We start from the raw sequence: 20,053 nt of genomic DNA on the forward strand, positions 1-20,053 counted from the left end.
TCTGTAAGTTTGTAAATTATTATTCGGTTACAGAGTTGTGAAAAGTTCTCTCTCTCTCTCTCTCTCTCTCTCTCTCTCTCTCTCTCTCTCTCTCTGTCTGTGTGTGTGTGTGTGTGTGTGTGTGTGTGTGTGTGTGTGTGTGCAATAATTCCTTCAGCAAAGAGACCAATTTGTCACACTTCTAGCCTGCATTTCTGTGAGGCTTCTAGCAATCCCTTCTTGCCTGAAGGCATCCGCTGCGAGGCTTCTTCAGGAGCCTCCCTGTCAATCCCTATTTCCCAGTTCTGAGCCCAGAACCCTTCACAAACCCCCCTTTCACTGTGTTCCCCTAATGTAAATGCAAATTAAAATTCCCATTAATTTACTATAAAGCATACTCACAGGTTATTTTATGTTGAAAAATTATAATTAAAATTAGTTAACATGGAAACTAGCCTGAAGGTAAGTCAATCATATTTAAAGGCTTGAGAGGAAATCTTAGTATCTGAATACATATTAATTATATATATATATATATATACCATGAGTAGACACATTTCATCATTTAGTATGAATGGAAATGGTACCAATTCCTACTCAAAAGTAGACTCTTTTTAGCTAAATAATTCACTTTCATTAACTTTTTTGTCCTTGAGAGCAAAGGATAGATGTGTTTATCTATGTTGGTTGTGTAATTTTACATACACCAGGAGCTTCTATGTATATGCTCACTGTGTGTACTTTCTGATTTAGAACTTCTGCATGTTTTCTTAGTTGTTTAATATTTTAAGAGAACATCTTACTTTATACTAGCTACAACCAGGAGTTATTGATATGAGCTTTAATGAATATTGGTCCAGGTACAGAAATCTTGTATATATTAAAAACCTGTAATTTCTATTACAAAATGGAGAATACTCTATGTACTTCAAATCTCATTCATAAAAGCCAAGAATTATTTCTATGACATATTGACAGACATAACCAGCTATAAACAAAGGCTTTTTTCTATCCATTATTATAATCTTTTTGTATTCCTTATATCAATCAAGCCATGAGACTTGGAAATAAGAGCTCCTGTGCTTTGGTTTTACTTTATTCACTTTCCAGTCACTTAACAAGGATCTCAGTTTATTAGTTGTATTATGATGTTAAGTATAAAATGTAATTTATATCTATCATCACACAAGCTGAATCAGTACTTCAAATAGGGCCAAACCAGTATGAAAAGAATTTATGCCCAAATCTCAATAATGCAAATGACAGGAAAGAAAAGTGTTTCTTTTCTTAATAGTTGAGATTATTGATAAAGGACTATGAATACTGGCAAAGGACTTATGTAAGGAGAAATAAAAAATCAACATACAGTAAAAATATTAAAACCATGAACTTACTTTTTCATACAACTGTTTCCGAGACTACTTTGACTGTCTAGAATGTAAATGCTGCATTTTTCAAGCATAGGAATCTCAGATATCAACTAAGAACAATTTCAATGTTTTATTTCTGAAAGGGACTCTATTCTCTCATGTTGCCTTAAAATTTTTTTTTTCTTCTTTAGGAAATGATTTCTGAGCAGTCTATAAAGTTTGCAAATGTATGAGTATCTAAGAATAGATGCTATCTTTTCTATGTCAACTATGAGGTTTTGTGCTGGTTTTGCTGAAATATCCAGGCTTAACTAGTATTTCAGACATTTTTGTTTTGCATATTGATCTGAACCTGCTGGTAAATGATATGGGACCTGATGGTTGTTATACCCTATTCAGGCTAGACTGCTGCTGGGATATTACTCAGAGAGAAGACACAATGAAATTAAAAGTTAATAACATACCTATTAGAATGGCTAAATATTTTTAAAAATGATAATTCAAACACGTATAAAAATGTAGAAAACTGGCTATCTTACATGCTGATAAAAATGTAAACTATCACAGAAACTTTAAGAAATACTTATCAGTTTTTCACAAAACTAGATGCAAAATCTTTGTCTGACAACATTTAACTCATTAATAATTATCTAGACAAATGAAAACTTACATTATGCATATGAATATTCACAGCAGCTTCTTCTTAACAGTTAATTACCAGAGACAGCTACATCATCCTCAAGTCACAGAAGAACTGTATAAACTCCAGTAACTCTCAACTTCATATAGTTACTCAGCAAGGAAGAGGAAGGCAGGGCCCATAAGATTGCTTCGAGGGTAATGGAGTTTACCACAAACCTGGTGGCTTCAGGTCAATTCTAGGAACACACATAAAGATGAAAGGAGAAAGTCAACTCATGAGATTGTCTCTGATCGCCGAACATACATCACACAAGCTAATAACAAATCAATAATTTTAAAAAGAAAATCTTTAAAAATATATAAATAAAGAGGAATGAACTAGAAATGCTTGTAACAACTTAGATTTGGCCTCAAGAACATCTTGCTCAATGGGAAAGAAAAGGAAAGCCAAGATCAAATTCTACATGCTGTGTGGTTCTTCTAACATAACATCTGCAAATGAGAAGGTTACAGAGGCAAACAGGTTAGTGATTGTCCAGTGACAGAGGCACAGGAAAGGTAGAGACGGCTCAGAGATTCCTTTGTGGAGAGAGAAAGGCCTTCTGTGCTGGTTGTGTTATAAGAACACAAATCTGTGCATGGAAGGAAGCTGCACAAGGCCATGCACATGCAGACTCAAACACACATGAACAATAAACCATGAACAATAAACACATCTGTGGATCTATTAACAGAATGCGACATACTGGGATCCTCAACTTCTTCCCCACAGCTGCTTAAAGCTGCAGACCTGGGGATCCACAGATAAAGGTTATCCCCCCGACTTTCCTAGCCCATCAATTTCCCTTCAGTCTTCAGTGTTTATTCTAAAAGAAAAGGATTCTGAAAGAGTACTTCTAATACAATGATAAAATAATCCTATTAAAAATAGAACCAGACTCTCACACACCTGGCATTGGAAACAACTTTCTTTCCAAAGGCTTTCGAAAGTCTCCAGTTTGAATTAGTTCTTTTTGAAATTATTTTTAATTCAGGTATGCAGTTGTATATGTTCAAAAACTGCAAAATTGGAACATGAAAGCTTCAGTGCTGATCCCTGATGCTCCATTTTATTTTTCAAATGCCCCTTTTTTGACCAAAAAGGATGTCATTTCCAAAAGTGCTCAGAGACCCACACTTAACTTTAACAACATTGTTCTTTTAGATTATTAAGGCTATTCAATTTTCTCTGTTGGTTGCTATTGAGTTGGAAACTCTTCTAAAATGTCAGACTGAAGGAAATGTACTTGTTCCAACACAATTATATTTAAAAAAAAATGAAAGCTTAGAATTAATCCAATCGATAACTGTTGATGGTAAAGTTAAAAAGCTAAAAAGCAGTAACTAAATGTTAAAGCCTAAAAATCCATTCTGTTTTTTTTTTTTTTTTTTTTTTTCTTGGAATACCAATGTGGCCAAGTAACTGGGAAAGGAAATAGACAGGTTGCTTCAAAAAGCACTTGATAAGAAAAAAAAAAAAAATGTTGGGGCTGGAGAGATGGCTCAGAGGTTAAGAGCACTGACTGCTCCTCCAGAGGTCCTGAGTTCAATTCCCAGCAACCACATGGTGGCTCACAACCACCTGTAATGAGATCTGGCACCCTCTTCTGTATAGATAATAAATAAATAAATTTAAAAAATAAAATGTCATAGCACAGTTCTAGATGGACCATAATAGGACGTAGCTGTTGTGCAGAGTGCTGAACAGGTGATCAAGGCGTGTAAGTGAACGCAAATCCAGGATGCTTACCAGGTTGTAAACCTTGGCCCCAGAGAAAGGAGAAAACAGCTGACACTCCATGGAGGATGTAGCTTAGTCAGCCTGAGTGACAACAGGGTGCATCTCTGGAGAAAAGTATCCAGATCACAGAAGAAGGAAGGCTGTCATGCTTCAAAACACCAAATCCTTAAGCAAAGGGTGCAAGAGTCAGCCAGGCCTGGGGGTGAAAATGAGGAGGGATTTTATAGTTCCCTTCTTTGTCTCACTCTGCCCCACTCTTCCTTGCTCGCTTTCTGTGTCATCCCTGTCGATGGAGAATCTTTTTAAGAAATTCCATTGAATTTGTCATTCTCAGTGAAATAACCCTGAGGCTGATGCTCTGACTGCATGTCCTCAACCAAGTCAGCAGATTTCACAGATTTCGAGTCTGCTCCGTTAGCTATTTCTTTGCTCTGGCTTTGCTGTTGAAATCTTCACTTGTAGGATCAAGGCCTCCTCCACTGTTCTCTTTTACCTTTGATGTTTTACTTTACTTCTTTGACTTGAGTTCTTAACACAAGACTCCTACAGTTGATTGTGATGGTTTCATTGAAGCCTTACATTTCCTTACATTGCCAGGAAAAAGTAACAATCAGGGTACTACTGTAGTGTATAAAGATCATTGAAGGAATGGAGAGAGAGATTATAAAAATGTGAATGTAGGAAAATCTAACTCATGCATGTTAGATTATTTAAGAGCAGCTCTAGAGAGATAGAAAGCAGGAGAAAGAGAAGCTTGGTCTGACCTGAGGAGAACAATATCTATTCACACCAAGGAGGCGCTTTTGCCACCCTCTGTAAGGGTGGCCAAAATGTCTATAGAAGAAGATGGGATGCTGCCTCTTGTTAGGACAGAAATGACTCCCATTATCTTCAAGAGAAGCTGGGAAGTGCAGTCTTTCAGCAAGAAACTAGCATTTTAACTCTGAGAGGGTATAAAAATGTGGGGTGGGGGCATTAAAGTTGTTTTCTGCTGAGGAGGGTCTGTGTCAGAGGGGTAGTTCTGGGTCCATTGAAGAGGGGGTCCCCTGGTCATGAAGCAGGGGTGAGTCTTAACTTGACTCACTGTGCTGGATCAGCGATTGCAGTCCTGTATTTCTGAACAGACTTGGAAAATAATTATTAGAGGCTTTAAGCAGATGATTTGGTTATAAAGTAGAACTATAAGATTTTCTGGAAATGTCTGGGGAGAGGAAGAGGGAAGGTAGGAGAGAGAGAGTTGGCCAGTAAGAGAAAGTGAGCATCTAATTGACTCTGTGTGACAGTGACTGGCCCATGGCCAGGAGTGTTTGTACCAAAATGAGATAGCAGAAGTAGCAGGGAAGGGGATAGGACCAAATAGAGGACTAATGTAAAGAACTGCATCACCTGGAATAGAAAGGATGAAGGAAGGTCCCTTTACCTAGAGTTTCTCCATGCTGTTTAAAGGGTCTTTTGGCAGATGTATCAGGAAGAAATGGAGCTGTTGTAGGGTGAAACCTACTGGGAGATCTTGGAAGGAACAGTTTGTTCATGTATAGGGTGAAGTTGATTTAAGTTAATTATTTAAAAGACTTTAAAAATTTAAGTACAAATATAAAGAGGATATGAGTCATCCAGGGGAAGAGCCAGAGTGGGAAGGAACCAGAAGCCCATACACACAGGAGGAGACTTGTGGTTGAACATCCTTTGGTCCCCATCTCTCGTCCCCACTACAAATCAGTTAGCATCTGTTGGTCCAGAAGCAGCATGTTCTCAGAGGAGAGCACAAATCCTTAGCAGTACTCAGATCTAGTCCTTCCTAATTGTGGAGTACTGCAGCAGTCAAGGAGTGGAGCTGGTCCTAAAAGATGTTAAGCTGTTCTGACCTGGTTGAGACAGAGAGGTTAATAATGCAAGGAAGGCTTCAGTCCGATGTTTTAGTTCTGAGTCTTAAAACTGATGTCCAGACTGGCAAGAAGAGGGATGAGTTGGATGGTCCATGCCCCATTAGTTCCCTTTCAGAGGTCATCTGAACTGCTTTTAGGGACTTGGGGACACCAATCTCTTCTGTAGGCTGCCAAAAGGTCAATGAGAAAACAGCAGTTGGGGTTCCACAGAGAGGATCCATCAAAGGGGCCATGATAAGACTTAACAGTTGGCAAAGATCCAGAACATAAGTCAGAAGATAGCAACTGTACCACTTTATGAGGAACGTTAAGAACTACAACATTTCATTCCATACACTCAACTAGTAGAGAGATGAAAGATGAAAGCAGTTAGTCACGTCAAAGCTATAATAAATGACTTACCTGTAACTCGGGCTGAATTGACAAAGAAGGCTAAAGCCAACTCTACAATGGACAAATCTCTAGATCTGACAACAGTGAACTATTTCTTAACGTCATTCTAGTTTAATATAAATTGTTCGTTTAAAAGCATAATTTGTCAAGCAAGATACCCAAATTAATGAGCTTTTGGCTTTTGGAATTTCTTAGAAAACATCCACAAACTGCCAAAGCCTGTGTCCTCCTTGTGAGCTTCAAGGTACAGGGATTGCCCTGGAGCTCTCTGTCTGGGTAGAGACTAAATTATACTCTCAAAGCACCACAGGTGAACCCAGGGTAGAGAGAATCTCCTTTATTTAAGTCATCTGCTCCTGAAGAACCTGGATGTTTGGGATATCATCATTTAATAGAACCATTTGTTGACTCTGCCGATGTGAAACCAATGGCCATAGACACAGCTTGGATATTCTGAATAACTTCCCAAAGCTGTGAGATTGATGACAGAGTTCTCTGTCCTGCTCCTTTAAAGAGGGAACATGGGTGGTTAGGTTATAGACTCTGAAATTAGCTTTTGCTAAGAAAAGAATGGAATGCCGGGATAAAGGGTGTGCTGACTAGTTTTATGTTCACATGACACAAGCTAGAGCTATCTGAGAGGAGGGAGCCTCAGTTGAGAAAATACCCCCATGGGATCCAGCTGTAAGGTGTTTTCTTAATTAGTGATTGATGGAGGAAGGACCAAACACTTTGGGTGGTGCCATCACTGGACAGATGGTCCTGGTTCTATAAGAAAACAGGCTGAGCAGGCCATGAACAGGACAATAAGGTGAACTCCTCCATGACTATGGCATCAGCTCCTGCCTCCTGGTCCCTTCCTTGCTTGAATCCTGTCTTGGCTTTCCTTGATGAGCAGTGATGTGGAGTGTAATCCAAACAAACCCTTTCCTCCCCAAGCTGCTTTGATCATGGTGTTTCATCACAGCAATTGTAACCCTAAGCCAAAGGGCAAAACCAATTGAACTAGCATATAAGTCCCATACCAGTCGGGCTGTAGGCTTATGTACAATGTTCCCTTGGTCCCACCATTCTCATGTGTCAGTTCAGGAGACAGTGAGGGCAGAGTAATTACTATTCGCTTCTCTGTTGTTTGAGACATTTAAGATGTGGGTGCAGACTCTCAGATCCTCCACTGGGCAAAAGAATCTATCCTCCTGTCTGTGAGACATGAGCAGTTTTCATCTTTTCTGTAGATAAAAAGGAGGTTGTTTTTTTTTTTTTTCTCCTTTGGCCTACATAGCTGGAACTGGTCAGGCCCACGTAACTGGAGGCAGAAGCCCCAGACTTCTGGCAGGTCTTAGTTCCCAGGCACCCTCATCTGGTAAGGAGGCTAGCAAGCAACTTACTCTAATGGGATCGTGCCCCATCCAAATGAACGGCTTGAGCCTGAGGACTTCCTGTCGTGCAAGCACATTGTAAATTTAACCTACTTTACTCAGGCATTCAACATACACAGAAGGCTATGTAATGGCTGCTCTAAACTGGTCTCTCCTCTAAGCCTGTCTCAGTAAATAAATTACATTTGTACTTAGCATGGGTGACCATTAACTTGTGTATCTTAATTATCTTTAACAGTTTAAAAGTTGGTAACTTTGTAAGATTGGGATTTTACAATTTTAGTCCTGTTAGATCTATGTCTCAAAATGACCAAATGCATCTGGGAAGTAAGAGGCATTCCTAACTGCTATAATTCCAGGGTTAAGAAATCACAGGGCCAAAGGAAGTTTCTCAGAGCTTTCAGCTGACCTCAGCAAGAAACCATCAATACCATCTAGGATAAGAAGTGTGACTAGATACAAATGCCAGTTTTTCTGTATGTTCAAATTCCTATACAATTATTTGTCAAATAAGGCAAAATGGTTATAGAAACCAAAGGCTTGTATTTAAAATCTCTAAGTTTGATTTCTAGGCCCAAACTGACTGTCAGGGAATGGTAGTGGTAAACTAAAATATGGAAATCATTACTCTCCCAGTGTTCCAGTCATGCCATGCCATGCTGCTACAGTGTTTTTGGGGAGCCGTTCCAGGAGTCATGCTTGACTGTGAAACCATGTTCTCAAGGAGGTTTGAAAGACACAGCATGCTTCTTCTTATGTCTAAAATACAAGTACAGCAGCATGTAGCTAGACACTTGACTAAAATATCAGAATCGTGTAAGCACCAGCCAGCCTTTATAACTGCACAACAATTTTACATCTAGTCATGAAAAACAGCTTTCTGTTGTTAGCTTATGCTGCAGGTGATGATTATAACTGCTACCACCCCAGAGGCAGGCCAGCGGGAGCTAACAGTCCTTAAATGTGTTTTTCCTCTTGACATCAAATTACAACTTTCTTCTTTGGTTAATGATACCTTATCGTTATACAGTTTTCATTGATTTATTTTGTTGATAATTATATATAAGTGTATGCATTTTACACACACAGAGGCATACACACACACACACACACACACACACACACACACACACACACATATTATGTACCCCACAAGCAAATCCACTTTATCTCCCTCCTACCCCTATGGCCACCACCCCTCATACTTACCAGTCCCTTTCCCAGATTCATGACATCTGATTTTTATTTTTGTGACCTTCCTTAGTTTGACCATGACCATCTGTGCAACCATTGGATGGGGCTATCCATTGGAATATGGTGGGGTCACCAGTGGATCACAACTGAGGGCAATTGAATTCTTTCTCACTTAACTTGTCAGTAGTGAACAGTTCAGGAGTGGGGATGGGTCCCCCCAGGAGCTGCTCACCCAGGCATGACTATTCAGAGGTCCTTTCTTATGCAGACCCAGTGCCTAGCAGCCCCTGTGGTTTCCTGACCATGGTGGCTGTCTTTCCCAGAGGAAGCCTCCAATTGCCTTTCTCAGACTTGTAGTCCTTACCTTCTTTGGGCCCCAAGATTTGGGGCACTGCATTCCTTGCTGTGGACAAACAGCACTTTATTGTCAGTGGGTCGTGATGACTCTGAATTCCTGAAAGAATTCCTGCTTGCATTCAAGCTGGATCCATTTTCAGTGAATTTTCTCGAGTCCTATTATCCTCAGAGGCCCAAGGCAGTACTTTACCAGGTCCATGGCTTCTACGCAGGCCTGGATCACACAGATCCCAGACAAGGCGATGCTGCACCTTTGTAAGAGTTGTGAACACAGGAAGGGTAGTTGCCAGCTCTGCTGGAAAAGGATCAAGTAACCGGTTGGAAACTTTGCTAAAAGTGTCACATTAAACTTTAATGACAACGACATCTTTATGGAGCTCTTTGCTTTTCAAGTTGCCTGTCCATGCATTATGTCCCATCACATTCTACTACAACGAAACAGCGTCTACGTTTTCGGGTTGAATTGCAACGCCAGAGAGAAAAAGCAAAATGTGGACAGGAACCTTTTGGGAAAGGAATACCGGGCTGAGCAAAGTATTTAGCAGAAATTGACTGGATTCCACATCAAAACTTAAAAGGGCTCTGCTCCAAACAGTTTCCTCAAGCCTGTGCTGTGGAAGGCTCAGCCCAGCTCCTTTGCCTTTGTCTCATTCTGTTGTTGAGGAGAGCATGCCCCTCATCTCTTTGATGCTGATTGCTTTTCCCTATCTTCGACACTTTCAGGTGAGCCCCACCCCTGGGTGCATCCGGGCACTCATGAAGATGCTGTACTGCCCATACTGCCGAGGCTTGCCTACAGTGAGACCTTGCAACAACTACTGCCTCAACGTCATGAAGGGCTGTCTAGCCAACCAGGCGGATCTGGATACTGAGTGGAATCTGTTCATAGGTAAGAAGTATGCAACAGGTCCAGGACCAAGCAATTATGGTACTTGATGTTTGTGCAGGTTCAGAAGCTGTGATGACTTACAGAGCCTGAAACAACTTTTCAGCAATTTAAAAACATTATTTCCACAGTTTTCCCTTTTGTTAAATCCTGCAAAGCCAGGTTTCCTGTATTTTTCAAGGAACTTCCTCCTAACGATATGCAAGCCAGTCGTATGCAATCGGCTTATTTTACTGAATTTGAATTTCTTGAAAAGAAACAAGTTACCAAAGAATTGTATTGAAAAAAAAAAAAAAAAACACTCAGGGTATTCCTTTTATTTGTATTAAATTAACTGTGGCAAAGACTTGCAAAACAGTTCCTCAAACTGCAAGAATGAAGCGAGCTCAGTATGTTCCCTAACACAAGTAAATTTCCCATCTCATCCTGGAGAAAAGAAGGTTCCCAGCACAGGAGGGTTCAGAAGTTAGGCAAGGAGATGGGGAGGATTCCGGGAAAGGGCTCTGCCTCATGGCTCTGCTCAGAGATATTTCCCAAATAGCTCTCTAAGGATAAAAGGACAAATTTTATAGGCAGGCTTCTCCCAGGAAAATACACAAGCCTTGAAAGAGTAAATGTGTTTTCATCCCCTCTGTCAAATGGCCTTCAAGTAAAAGTACTTTCGCTTGCATTTGCTGCAATTACACAGTGACAAGCGGAGTTGAAAAGAGCCGCTGCATTTGTCAGCCTCAGAGAGCCTTCATCGTTTATGCAGACCTAAGAAAATGACAGGGGGAGTCTTCTGTCAGTTCAGAAGGTCTGGAGGACATGAAAAGGGACGAAGGTGTGTTAGAATGTAGGAAGACCTGTCATTGCACTAGTGGGCTGAGTTTCAGATAGGCAGCTTTGCCAATGAAACCCCTTGGCTGGCTCACTATTTGGCTTAAGAAGACCAGAGGAAAAAATTCTGAAATTAAACAGAGATGATTTTTATCGTGGGTAGATTAAACAGGAAGTCTTATATTAAAAAATCTCAGAACCAGAATGAATAAGTTAGTCTGTTTTCCAAACAGGTCTCCTTATGGATTTATCTTTAGGACTTGGGTTAGTTTATATAAAAACACAGTGACATAATTCTTGCCGAAAATTTTGGAGGTATGTGTGAGTGAAATACAGGAATAAATATGTCCTTCTGCAATATAAGATTTAGATTAATTATAGCAAACAAAAAGTAGCATAATCATGCTTGTAAAAATGTAATCTCACCGAAAAAAGAGTTTCATATTTTTAAATTAGATTAAACCGCATAGAGTCCCTTGAAGTCACGTGGATCATTATACTTTTGAGTTGAAAGTGCCCTACTTACTAGTACTACTGTCTTTAGGAGGGCTGGCCAGTTGATGGAAATTGATGTGTGGATTTGGGTGTGTAGAATAGGGTGTGGTTAAGAATTTAAAGGCTTTTTAAATTATAAGGACAATAGTTACGTTTAGAGTTATTTTTAAACATTTATTTATTGTATATGTGTGTATTTGTGCCAAGACATGCATGAGGAGGTCAGAGGAAACATGAGTGTATTGTGTCTCTCTCCTTGCACCATGTGAATTCAGGAATTGAACTCAGGCTTGGTGGCAAGTGCCTTTACCTACTGAGCCATCTTGCTGGCCCTTAATAGTTACTTCTTTTTTTTTTTTCCCCCTCCAGTGCTTATTAGTTGTCTTAAGTTAAAACAATCCATTATAATTTTGATCTACCTGGTTCCTAGATGCCACTTTAATGTGCAATTTAACATGTAAAACAAAATCAGTTGATAAAAACAAAAACAAAAAACAAAAAACAAAACCTAAAGTATGAACTCCCCCATGGTTGATTAATTATATTTTAGTGAAAAGTAGAATTGGTGGCTAGTCCTACTGTCACGACATTTCGTGGGACCCTGAGGGTATCTCTCCCATGAGTGAGGAAAAACATACTGTGCAGAAGTAGCAGCGGGCAGCGGCATGTGGAACAGTCACTCATACCAAGACGCTGCATCCACATGGAGAGAGAGAGTTTATTACAATAAAGAGAAAGATAGAAAAGAGGGAGACAGGAAGGAAGAGAAAGGAGGAAAAGCGGAGGTGTGCACATCACACCTCACAGCGGGGGAGGGGGAAAGGGGAAAAGAGACGGGGGGGGGGGGGGGGGGGGGGGGCAGGAGAGGGATTTTCCCTTAAAATGAGGCTTTTATGCCAGGACAAAGGGTGGCACCAAGGGGCAGGATTTCAAAGGGGTGGGTCAGAATATTAACACCTACCTAGATTCGTTTCAAATGCTTCCTTCCTTTCTCCTTTTATCCATCTTAGTGCTCCATAAGATAATTCTCCTGGTTTTCTTTCTCCTGTTCTGCTATGGCACTGAGAAATCCCCACCAGCCTAGACTTGTAGAGCAAAATACATTCTTGCTAATATTGCTAATATTTACCTGAATGTGCAGTGTTAGTCACATATTTGTTACATGAATTAGTCAGAAGTGCCAATTCCATAGTCTATACAGATACTTCCAAGGTGGCAGTGTTATGGTGTTCATAAAGGCAGTGGTAAAATTCAGTGAGAAAATTGGCAGTCCATCGAACATTGCCCTGTCAAAGCTTTTCTCTGCATAGTGTCTGCAGCCCTTCTCTCCCACACACCCTGCATCTATTCACCAAACCCTGTGCTTCTCTTATGGCCATTTATGCTGGCTGCATACACCGTTTAGAACTTGCATGATATTTTCTTTTAATTATTATGTACTCATCTGAAATATTAACTTATTAACTGCGGCATACCGTCAACTGTCAGTAAAACAAGAGTCAGCTCTGTGTTGGTTCTCATGATCTTTGCAGTGTCAAGACTTAACTGAAAAGGATAAGTATTGAGGATTCAGTTGGCTTCTGGACTGTGTCAGAAGGAAGGTGATTCATGTCTAAGGTGAGATGTTTTAGGTGAGCAAGTGCAAACCCCAATGGTATTCCATCCACTTCTGAATGGTATTCCATCCACTTCTGTGGTTGTGCTGTTGTGTTTTCCTTCAGTGGTAGAAAAAGAAAATCAGGAGTCTGTTGAAGAGTCATTCCTTAGCCCATCTCCAACAAGTTTAACTTGGACCCCTGTACAGAGGCAGCACACAAAATTCCTTTTTTTTAAATTATTTAACTTATTTATTTTATGTGTATTGGTGTGAAGGTGTCAGATCCCCTGGAACTGGAGTTACAGTTGTAAGGTTTGTCCTTAATTACATCATAATCCTGGGACGCAAGCCAGCCTAAAAAGCGGGTGGGCCCTCTGTGCCCCTTCCCCTTCCCCACTTCTCTCTTCCCTCCACACTGTCTCTGTCTCTCTCTGTGTCTCTCTGTGTCTCTCTGTCTCTGTCTCTGTCTCTCCTTCTCTCCCCTTCTCCCCTCTCTCCCAGTAAAGCTCTACAAAGGTAACCATGGCTGGTGATTCTTCCGCCAGCACGCACCTCTGGCTGGCCACTGTGGGACCAGCGCTGCTTTAACCAACATTTGGTGTTTAACCAAGGACAGTCAGTTGTGACCTGCCATGTATGTGCTGGGAATTGAACCCAGATCCTCTAGAAGAGCAGCTAGTGCTCTTAACTGCCGAACCATCTCTCCAGACCCCCATACTTAAAATTCTTACCAAGATAATAAGGAAAATGAAGAAATCCAATTTTTTTTTAAAAGAAAGCTTTGTTTTTTTGAAGTTGCTGACAACCTCGTAAAGAAGTCCATTAGACCAAACTGAATCTGCTTAAAGAGCATCGTTTGGGCAGCTTCACCAGTGTCTTAACCTGTATTCATTCTAGCAGCCTGTGGAATCTCCCAGGATACAGCACAGCCCACATTCCCCTTGGTGATCAGTCAGAGTGAATGGGTGATATGTGAGCACCCTAAGCTAGACAGTGCCCCTGAGGAACATGAAAGTCGTTTCCAGCCTGATCTAAGTACCAGGCACAGCAGGAGGACATCCCCATTCCAGGCACTGAAGGCCCATGAAGGCACTTAGCCAGCTGTTTCTTTGTGTGCGCACACAGTTTTTCCCATCCAAGTTCAAGATGGCACCTATGTGCAAACTTATTTTCTTTAAAGGAATAAGTGTTTAGATTAATTAAAAAACTTTTGCAGGGAATCAGTTTGTGTACTGAACTCATTTTAGTAATATTCCATAGTTATTTTGGTTAAGTATAGGATAGAATAGTAAATATCACGGTATCGAGTTAGTATATCTAATATAACTGATGCTGAATGGTAATAGCATACAAAGTCCTTATGTTTCCAACTATCTGTCACTGTTTCAATAGGTCTGACACAATCTATCTGTGGTTCTCAAAACACTTGGCTGTTTTCATTTTTGATATATTTGTAATCAAATCTCAATTTCTACTAACTTGAACCAATGGACTTTGTAAAGAGAATATAGATCAGAGATAAAATCCAGACCATGTCTTCTGATGAGGGGGAAATCATCAGAGGAGGTCGTATTATCTCTTAGGCCTCAGACACTCAAAGGATTGACAACCGGTGCCGCCAGACTTTCTGGGCTTCTGTTTGTGCCAGACTGACCAATTAGTTCTAAGACAACACAAATCTAGGGAAACTGGTGAGTCTGTCCATTATGAAGTCCAAGGTTGCCACCACCTTGGTGCCAGGACGAAGGAGTTGCTGTAGTATCTGTTCACTCCTTCCTTCATTCATTGATCTGGTGTGTGTTACCTAGAGCCCATTACAACTCTTGCCTTGGTGTAAGCGTGGGATAGATCAGAAGACAGGTATGGCCCCTGCTCGAGGAAGCCATACTCAATAACATATAATCTTGGAATCGAATGAGTGGAAACAATTAGACAGGAAGGTGTAAGGCAATATGGAGACATTTTTATTTTCCTTTGCAGACCTGCTATTTTTTAATGTAATTCTGAGTAACTGAGTAATTTAAAAGCCCTGCACCCCGGTTATTAATGGAATCTATAAGAGCAGTGATGGCTGAAACAAATCATGTAATGAACCTTAGGCCTTCCATTGTGACAGCTGTTGCTATCCACTTATAAACTAGAGCCTGCTGCAAAGAAACTGTGTTAGGTCAATTGACCGACAGGGCTTACATAATAAATTGAAACTTTGGTACACTAATGACTGTCTCAGAACTTACAAGAATAGTCTTTAATATAAATCATATATACTCCTCTTTTTTGTTTGGGGAAAATGATGTTAGACAAACCATGTTTGAAATTAGAAGATAAGCATTTGTTGTTCATAGCAAACAAACACAGATTTTCTTTTATAGAATGTACAAGAATGTATGACGTCTGCCTTTTAGACAGATATAAGATAAACATGTGAGGCTATTTCAAGCACTTGTGTATAACACTACTATTCCAAAGACATTCTCAAGCATGAAATTCTATAACATAAAATCTGATAAGAAGCTCTTTAGTTACTGAGGATTTCACAGCAGGTTTTATATGACCCTGGCTGATACATCCTGAAATAGCACGTTTGAAAAACCTGTAGGGCTGTAGCATAGGAAATGATTTCTTTTAAACCAAAGAAACAGAACAACTTGAAAACTACTGTCTTTACCAACCAGCTTTCAATGCTTTCTCATCTCCACTCTGTGAAATGCAAGAACCTACTCAATAATGTAATCCAGGAACACAAATAGCAAATTGAGGGACAAAGGCCAAAGCAATCATTTACAACTCTAGTCTCACTGTTAGTGAGATTTTGTCTTCATGCATTCCTAAGAGTACCAAGAAAGACTCCTAAAGAAAACAAGCCAGCACTTGGGAGGCAGAGACAGGCGGATCTCTGTGAGTCTGAGGCCAGCCTTGTCTACAGAGTGAGTTCCAGGACAGCTAGGGCTATAAAGAGACACCCTGTTTTCAAAAAACAAACAAACAAACAAACAAAAAAACAAAATGAAACAAACAAAAAACCCAACAACAACAAACAAACAAATATCCCAGTGTTTTCTGTCAATAGAAACTTAATGCCATCCAACCCTTGACATTCCTTTTGTAATTACTGATAGATATTACTCATTTCTTGCAAGCATTTATCAAATATTGTGTTCTGTCTGTAATGCTGAAATAATTCATATGCAATAGTAACTACTCACCAGGGCCTTAAAACAATAAAACAAACAAACAGAAGAAGAAAATACTTGGCTGGTACCCAGAAATTTTCCCTTGGCTGCATTTGTTATCAACTGCCTAGGTTTTAAACCAAATGGTTTATTTCTGACCTCTGCATGTGTGAGAATGTCTCTCTGTGGTATAATAGAATTAATGCTGTTAGAGCATCACAGTGTGTGGCTACTTAGCAAATATAAAGTCAGGCATTTCTTAACCTCTGAGAGCTCACTAATGCTGATCTAGGAGTGAGAAACATGAGGGGCACACAGGACGGTGATTTTCCCTCTTCTGAATCAAGTAATTTTCCAATGGTTCAAAGAAGTCAATGGACATTAGACATAAAATTACTAGATGTTATATTCAAGTTGTCATTCTGTGTGAGTGAATGTGTATGTGTATTCTTTATGCCCAGTCCCAATTGTTATTTACCCATCTATTTCTGGCTCTCACATACTCAACTTCTATAAATTTAATGATTGTAACTGTTCTGTTTCCTGTTTACTAATTGATACCCATTAGATAGTCTAAACTAGATATTGAAGACAGATCAAATCTATGAAACAATATATGCATACCTATTTTTGCAATTATAGCATTTATTAGGACACAAGATATTTCACTGGTAATGAGAAGCTCAATGACATACCTTTATGCCTTATCAAGTGCATCAATTTCTTTAGGAACCAACCAAAGAAAGATTTTGTTTCACAAGAGAGAGCAGGGCTCACGCAAATTATATCAAGCAGTTGGAGAATTCCCTTTGTATTCTTTCATTCATCTTTACTTATACTTCAGTTTTAATATTTTCTATAGACAAATGGTTTAATTATATCAAAAGACACTTGCTTTTAGCAAGTTGCACTTGACTTTGGAAATACATTGTCACTTTTTCCAAGTTCAAGTTATAATAGAAGTGTCCAGCCTTAGCCATTATCAAGAGAAATGGCTTGGAAGTAAATACTTGGAGGTAGGTGTCTCTCTCTCTCTCTCTCTCTCTCTCTCTCTCTCTCTCTCTCTCTCTGTGTGTGTGTGTGTGTGTGTGTGTGTGTGTGTGTGTGTGTGTATGGGTGTGTGTGTATGTGTGTGTGTGTGTGTGTGTGTGTGTGTGTGTATGGGTGTGTGTGTATGTGTGTGTGTGTGTGTGTGTGTGTTTTAAGAGTAGAAAGAAATATGTTCCAAATGGGCAGCAAAAATCAAACACTGTAAACAGTAGCCCAGTGATATTCTTAAAAGTACCAATTTCAGGTAATGACAGCACTGTGTACTAGTAGGAACTGTATCATATAAACTAGAAAAAAAAGAGAAGTTGGGATAAGTAAGTAGATTGTTGTGGAAAACATTATGCCACATAACTGTTCATAGATAACAATTTATTGCAAGAACCACAAAATCCTGCATCCAGTGATGAATTGAGAACAACAGAGGACAGATCTCTACCACCTTCATTCACACTCCATGCCTTGTTAGTAGCTGTGATGGTGTGGATGGGACGGCACTCATAGGCTTAAATGGTTGAATATTTGAATCCCAGTTGGTGGAACTACTTTGAATGGATTGGGAAGTGTAGATTGTTAAAGGAGGTATTCACCAGGGAAGGGCTTTGAGGCTTCCAAAGGCTGGGGTTATTCCTGGTGTATCCTTCTCTGCCTCCTACTTTATTATGGAGATTTGAGCTCTCAGCTTTTGCTGCCACCATCTCCTTGCTCCCGCATCATTGACTCTTAACTGTCTGAAACTCTAAGCCAAATGAAATACTTTCTTCTATATGTTACTTTAATCATGGGGTTCTGTCACAGCAATGGGAAAGTAACCAAGACATCAGCTACCGTGAAAATCCTTGCTTTGACCTTGTTGCTGGTGTCACGCATTATCAAAGTGCCTCAGTGACAGCTGTGCTGGTGACGTCACTGGGTGGGTTTCTTTACCTGTAAATACGACACACATGAAAATATTGCAACAGCTGCTCTAGCACCCTTTCTGATTTATAGTTGTCTCAAGAGTAGAACAGATGATCATGTTTGAGTTGTTCTTGAAATGACTGTTTATTTCCTTAGGCTTTTTTCCTCGCCAGTTGTAGATGACACCTCCAAAAACACATTTCTCCTCCATTTTACTCACCTGTGACTTACGTATTGGGATCAGCCTTCCAAGGAACCAGGGGTGAAAATCAGGTTGAGAGATGTGGCCCTGGGCACTCCAAAACTTGTTTTTATTCCATACTCTAACCCTAAAGGGGAGATAAGTATAAACGTTTGTGAGAACAATTTAAACTTCTGAGCAACTTCGTGGCATGTAAAAACTTTGAGGTTACCACTCACCTAAAAATATTGCATCTATTAATACTTCATCAGATAGCCAAGAGATAATTTAAATTAAAATTGAGCATGAAGTATTCTTTGTCCTTGAAGTAACAGATTATATATAAATCTCACATAAAAGGTACATCTTCAAGTTTTCTCTTTGCATGGATTTTAATAATTTGTTACACTAACAATTTCCTTTATTTCACTCTGGAAAAGTAAAAATTAGAAAAAAGTAAAATATAAGTAGTTAAATATATAGCATCCTTCAAGTACATCCTTCAAGTGTGTATTTCATTTTTATTCTTTAAGATACAAGAATTTTCTAGTAAGGCAATAAATATTAGACAATTCAATGACAAACAACCCTGACAGTATTCACTTTTTTTGTTGTTTGTTTTGTGTTTTTGGTTTTATCGAGATAGGGTTTCTCTGGTGTATGGTGCCTGTCCTGGATCTTGCTTTGTAGACCAGGCTGGCCTCAAACTCACAGAGATCTGCCTGGCCTGCCTCCCAAGTGATGGCATTGAAGGCATGCACCACCACCGCCCAGCGAGTATTCACTGTTAAAACCCCAATGCTCAGGAAATGGATGATTTAATAGGGCTCTAAGAATTATATTGGAAAGGGTAACTAGGCCAGAAGAAGTGAGAAAGCTTTAAAGTAACAATATCTCCTGTCATACCCATATACTGTTTGGATTTCCAGGGTTGAAATGGTTTTCAGATTGAAAAACTCAGTCAGTGACTCTGCCCATCTCAACCCAGTAGGAACTTGTCTTTGATATAATCTGGTGTTCCAAACTCTTAGGAATTGAACATAGTTCCAGAAATTCAGGCTCTAGTCCAAAAGCAAGGGGTCTGGATCAGCCTGCTGGAGAACTCAAATCAATCATGAACAATCCTGAGAGACCTCTTTAGGAATAATCCCCCTCTTTTGCCTTTGACAGCACTACAGTACTTTAGGCTGAATTTATATATTTGGCCAGTAACCGGTGGCACAACTGAACATGTGTACATTATACATTATTTGTTTAATATCCTGATATATACTTCCTCAACTTGTCCATAAGAGAATATTTACATTTGTCTTGCTGCTTGCTTGCCGCAGTATTCCAGTGTCCATATCCATAGCATCCCAAACATTAAAGTTATAAGAAACTTTATACCCACTTCTTTAATCCTAGATCCCATTTGGAGAACACCATTCAGAAACACTAATAGCTGATATTTGTTGGTTACTTTACATCAGATAAGAGGATAATTATTTTCCTTTTTAAATATCTACAGAAGCCCTATTAAGAAGCCAACATTATACACTTCACTTGACAGATGCATAAACTGAGACCAGAGAAGTTAAATAGACTACCCATGGCCATACAAGTTGTAAATTGCAGTGATAAGGTCTGTGTTCAAAGCATGGATTCTTAGCTACTGTGCTGGATAATTCCTAGTATGGTTTTAGGAAATGAATATCGTGTCCAGCTACACAGATTAAAAGGGTATATTGAGGGTGATATCAGCACCGTTCTTCTTCTTCTTCTTCTTTTTTTTTTTTTTTTTTTTTTGAGCTGAGGATTGAACCTAGGGCCTTGTGCTTGCTAGGCAAGTGCTCTACCACTGAGATAAATCCCCAGCCCTCAGCACGGTTCTTATAAGTGTCTCTAATGAGGGAAATATTCTCCACATTTGCAGTTTAGAATAGTACCAGTAGCTCAATGACTACATGTGGCACTTAAAGTAAGTCTAGTAAGA

General features: G+C 39.6%; 1 protein-coding gene across 2 annotated transcripts in view; it reads left to right on the forward strand.

Annotated features, from left to right (window-relative positions):
- The window catches only part of Gpc6 (glypican 6), a 1,076,942-nt gene that overhangs the window by 706,935 nt on the left and 349,954 nt on the right, over positions 1–20,053 (forward strand). For both annotated transcript variants that reach the window (XM_036199808.1, XM_036199809.1), the window contains exon 4: positions 9,704–9,869. In XM_036199808.1, coding sequence (XP_036055701.1) covers positions 9,704–9,869 — 166 coding nt within the window. The remainder of the gene's footprint in view (positions 1–9,703; positions 9,870–20,053) is intronic.

This window comes from Onychomys torridus, chromosome 9, assembly GCF_903995425.1.
Source record: "Onychomys torridus chromosome 9, mOncTor1.1, whole genome shotgun sequence".
Lineage (NCBI taxonomy): Eukaryota > Metazoa > Chordata > Mammalia > Rodentia > Cricetidae > Onychomys > Onychomys torridus.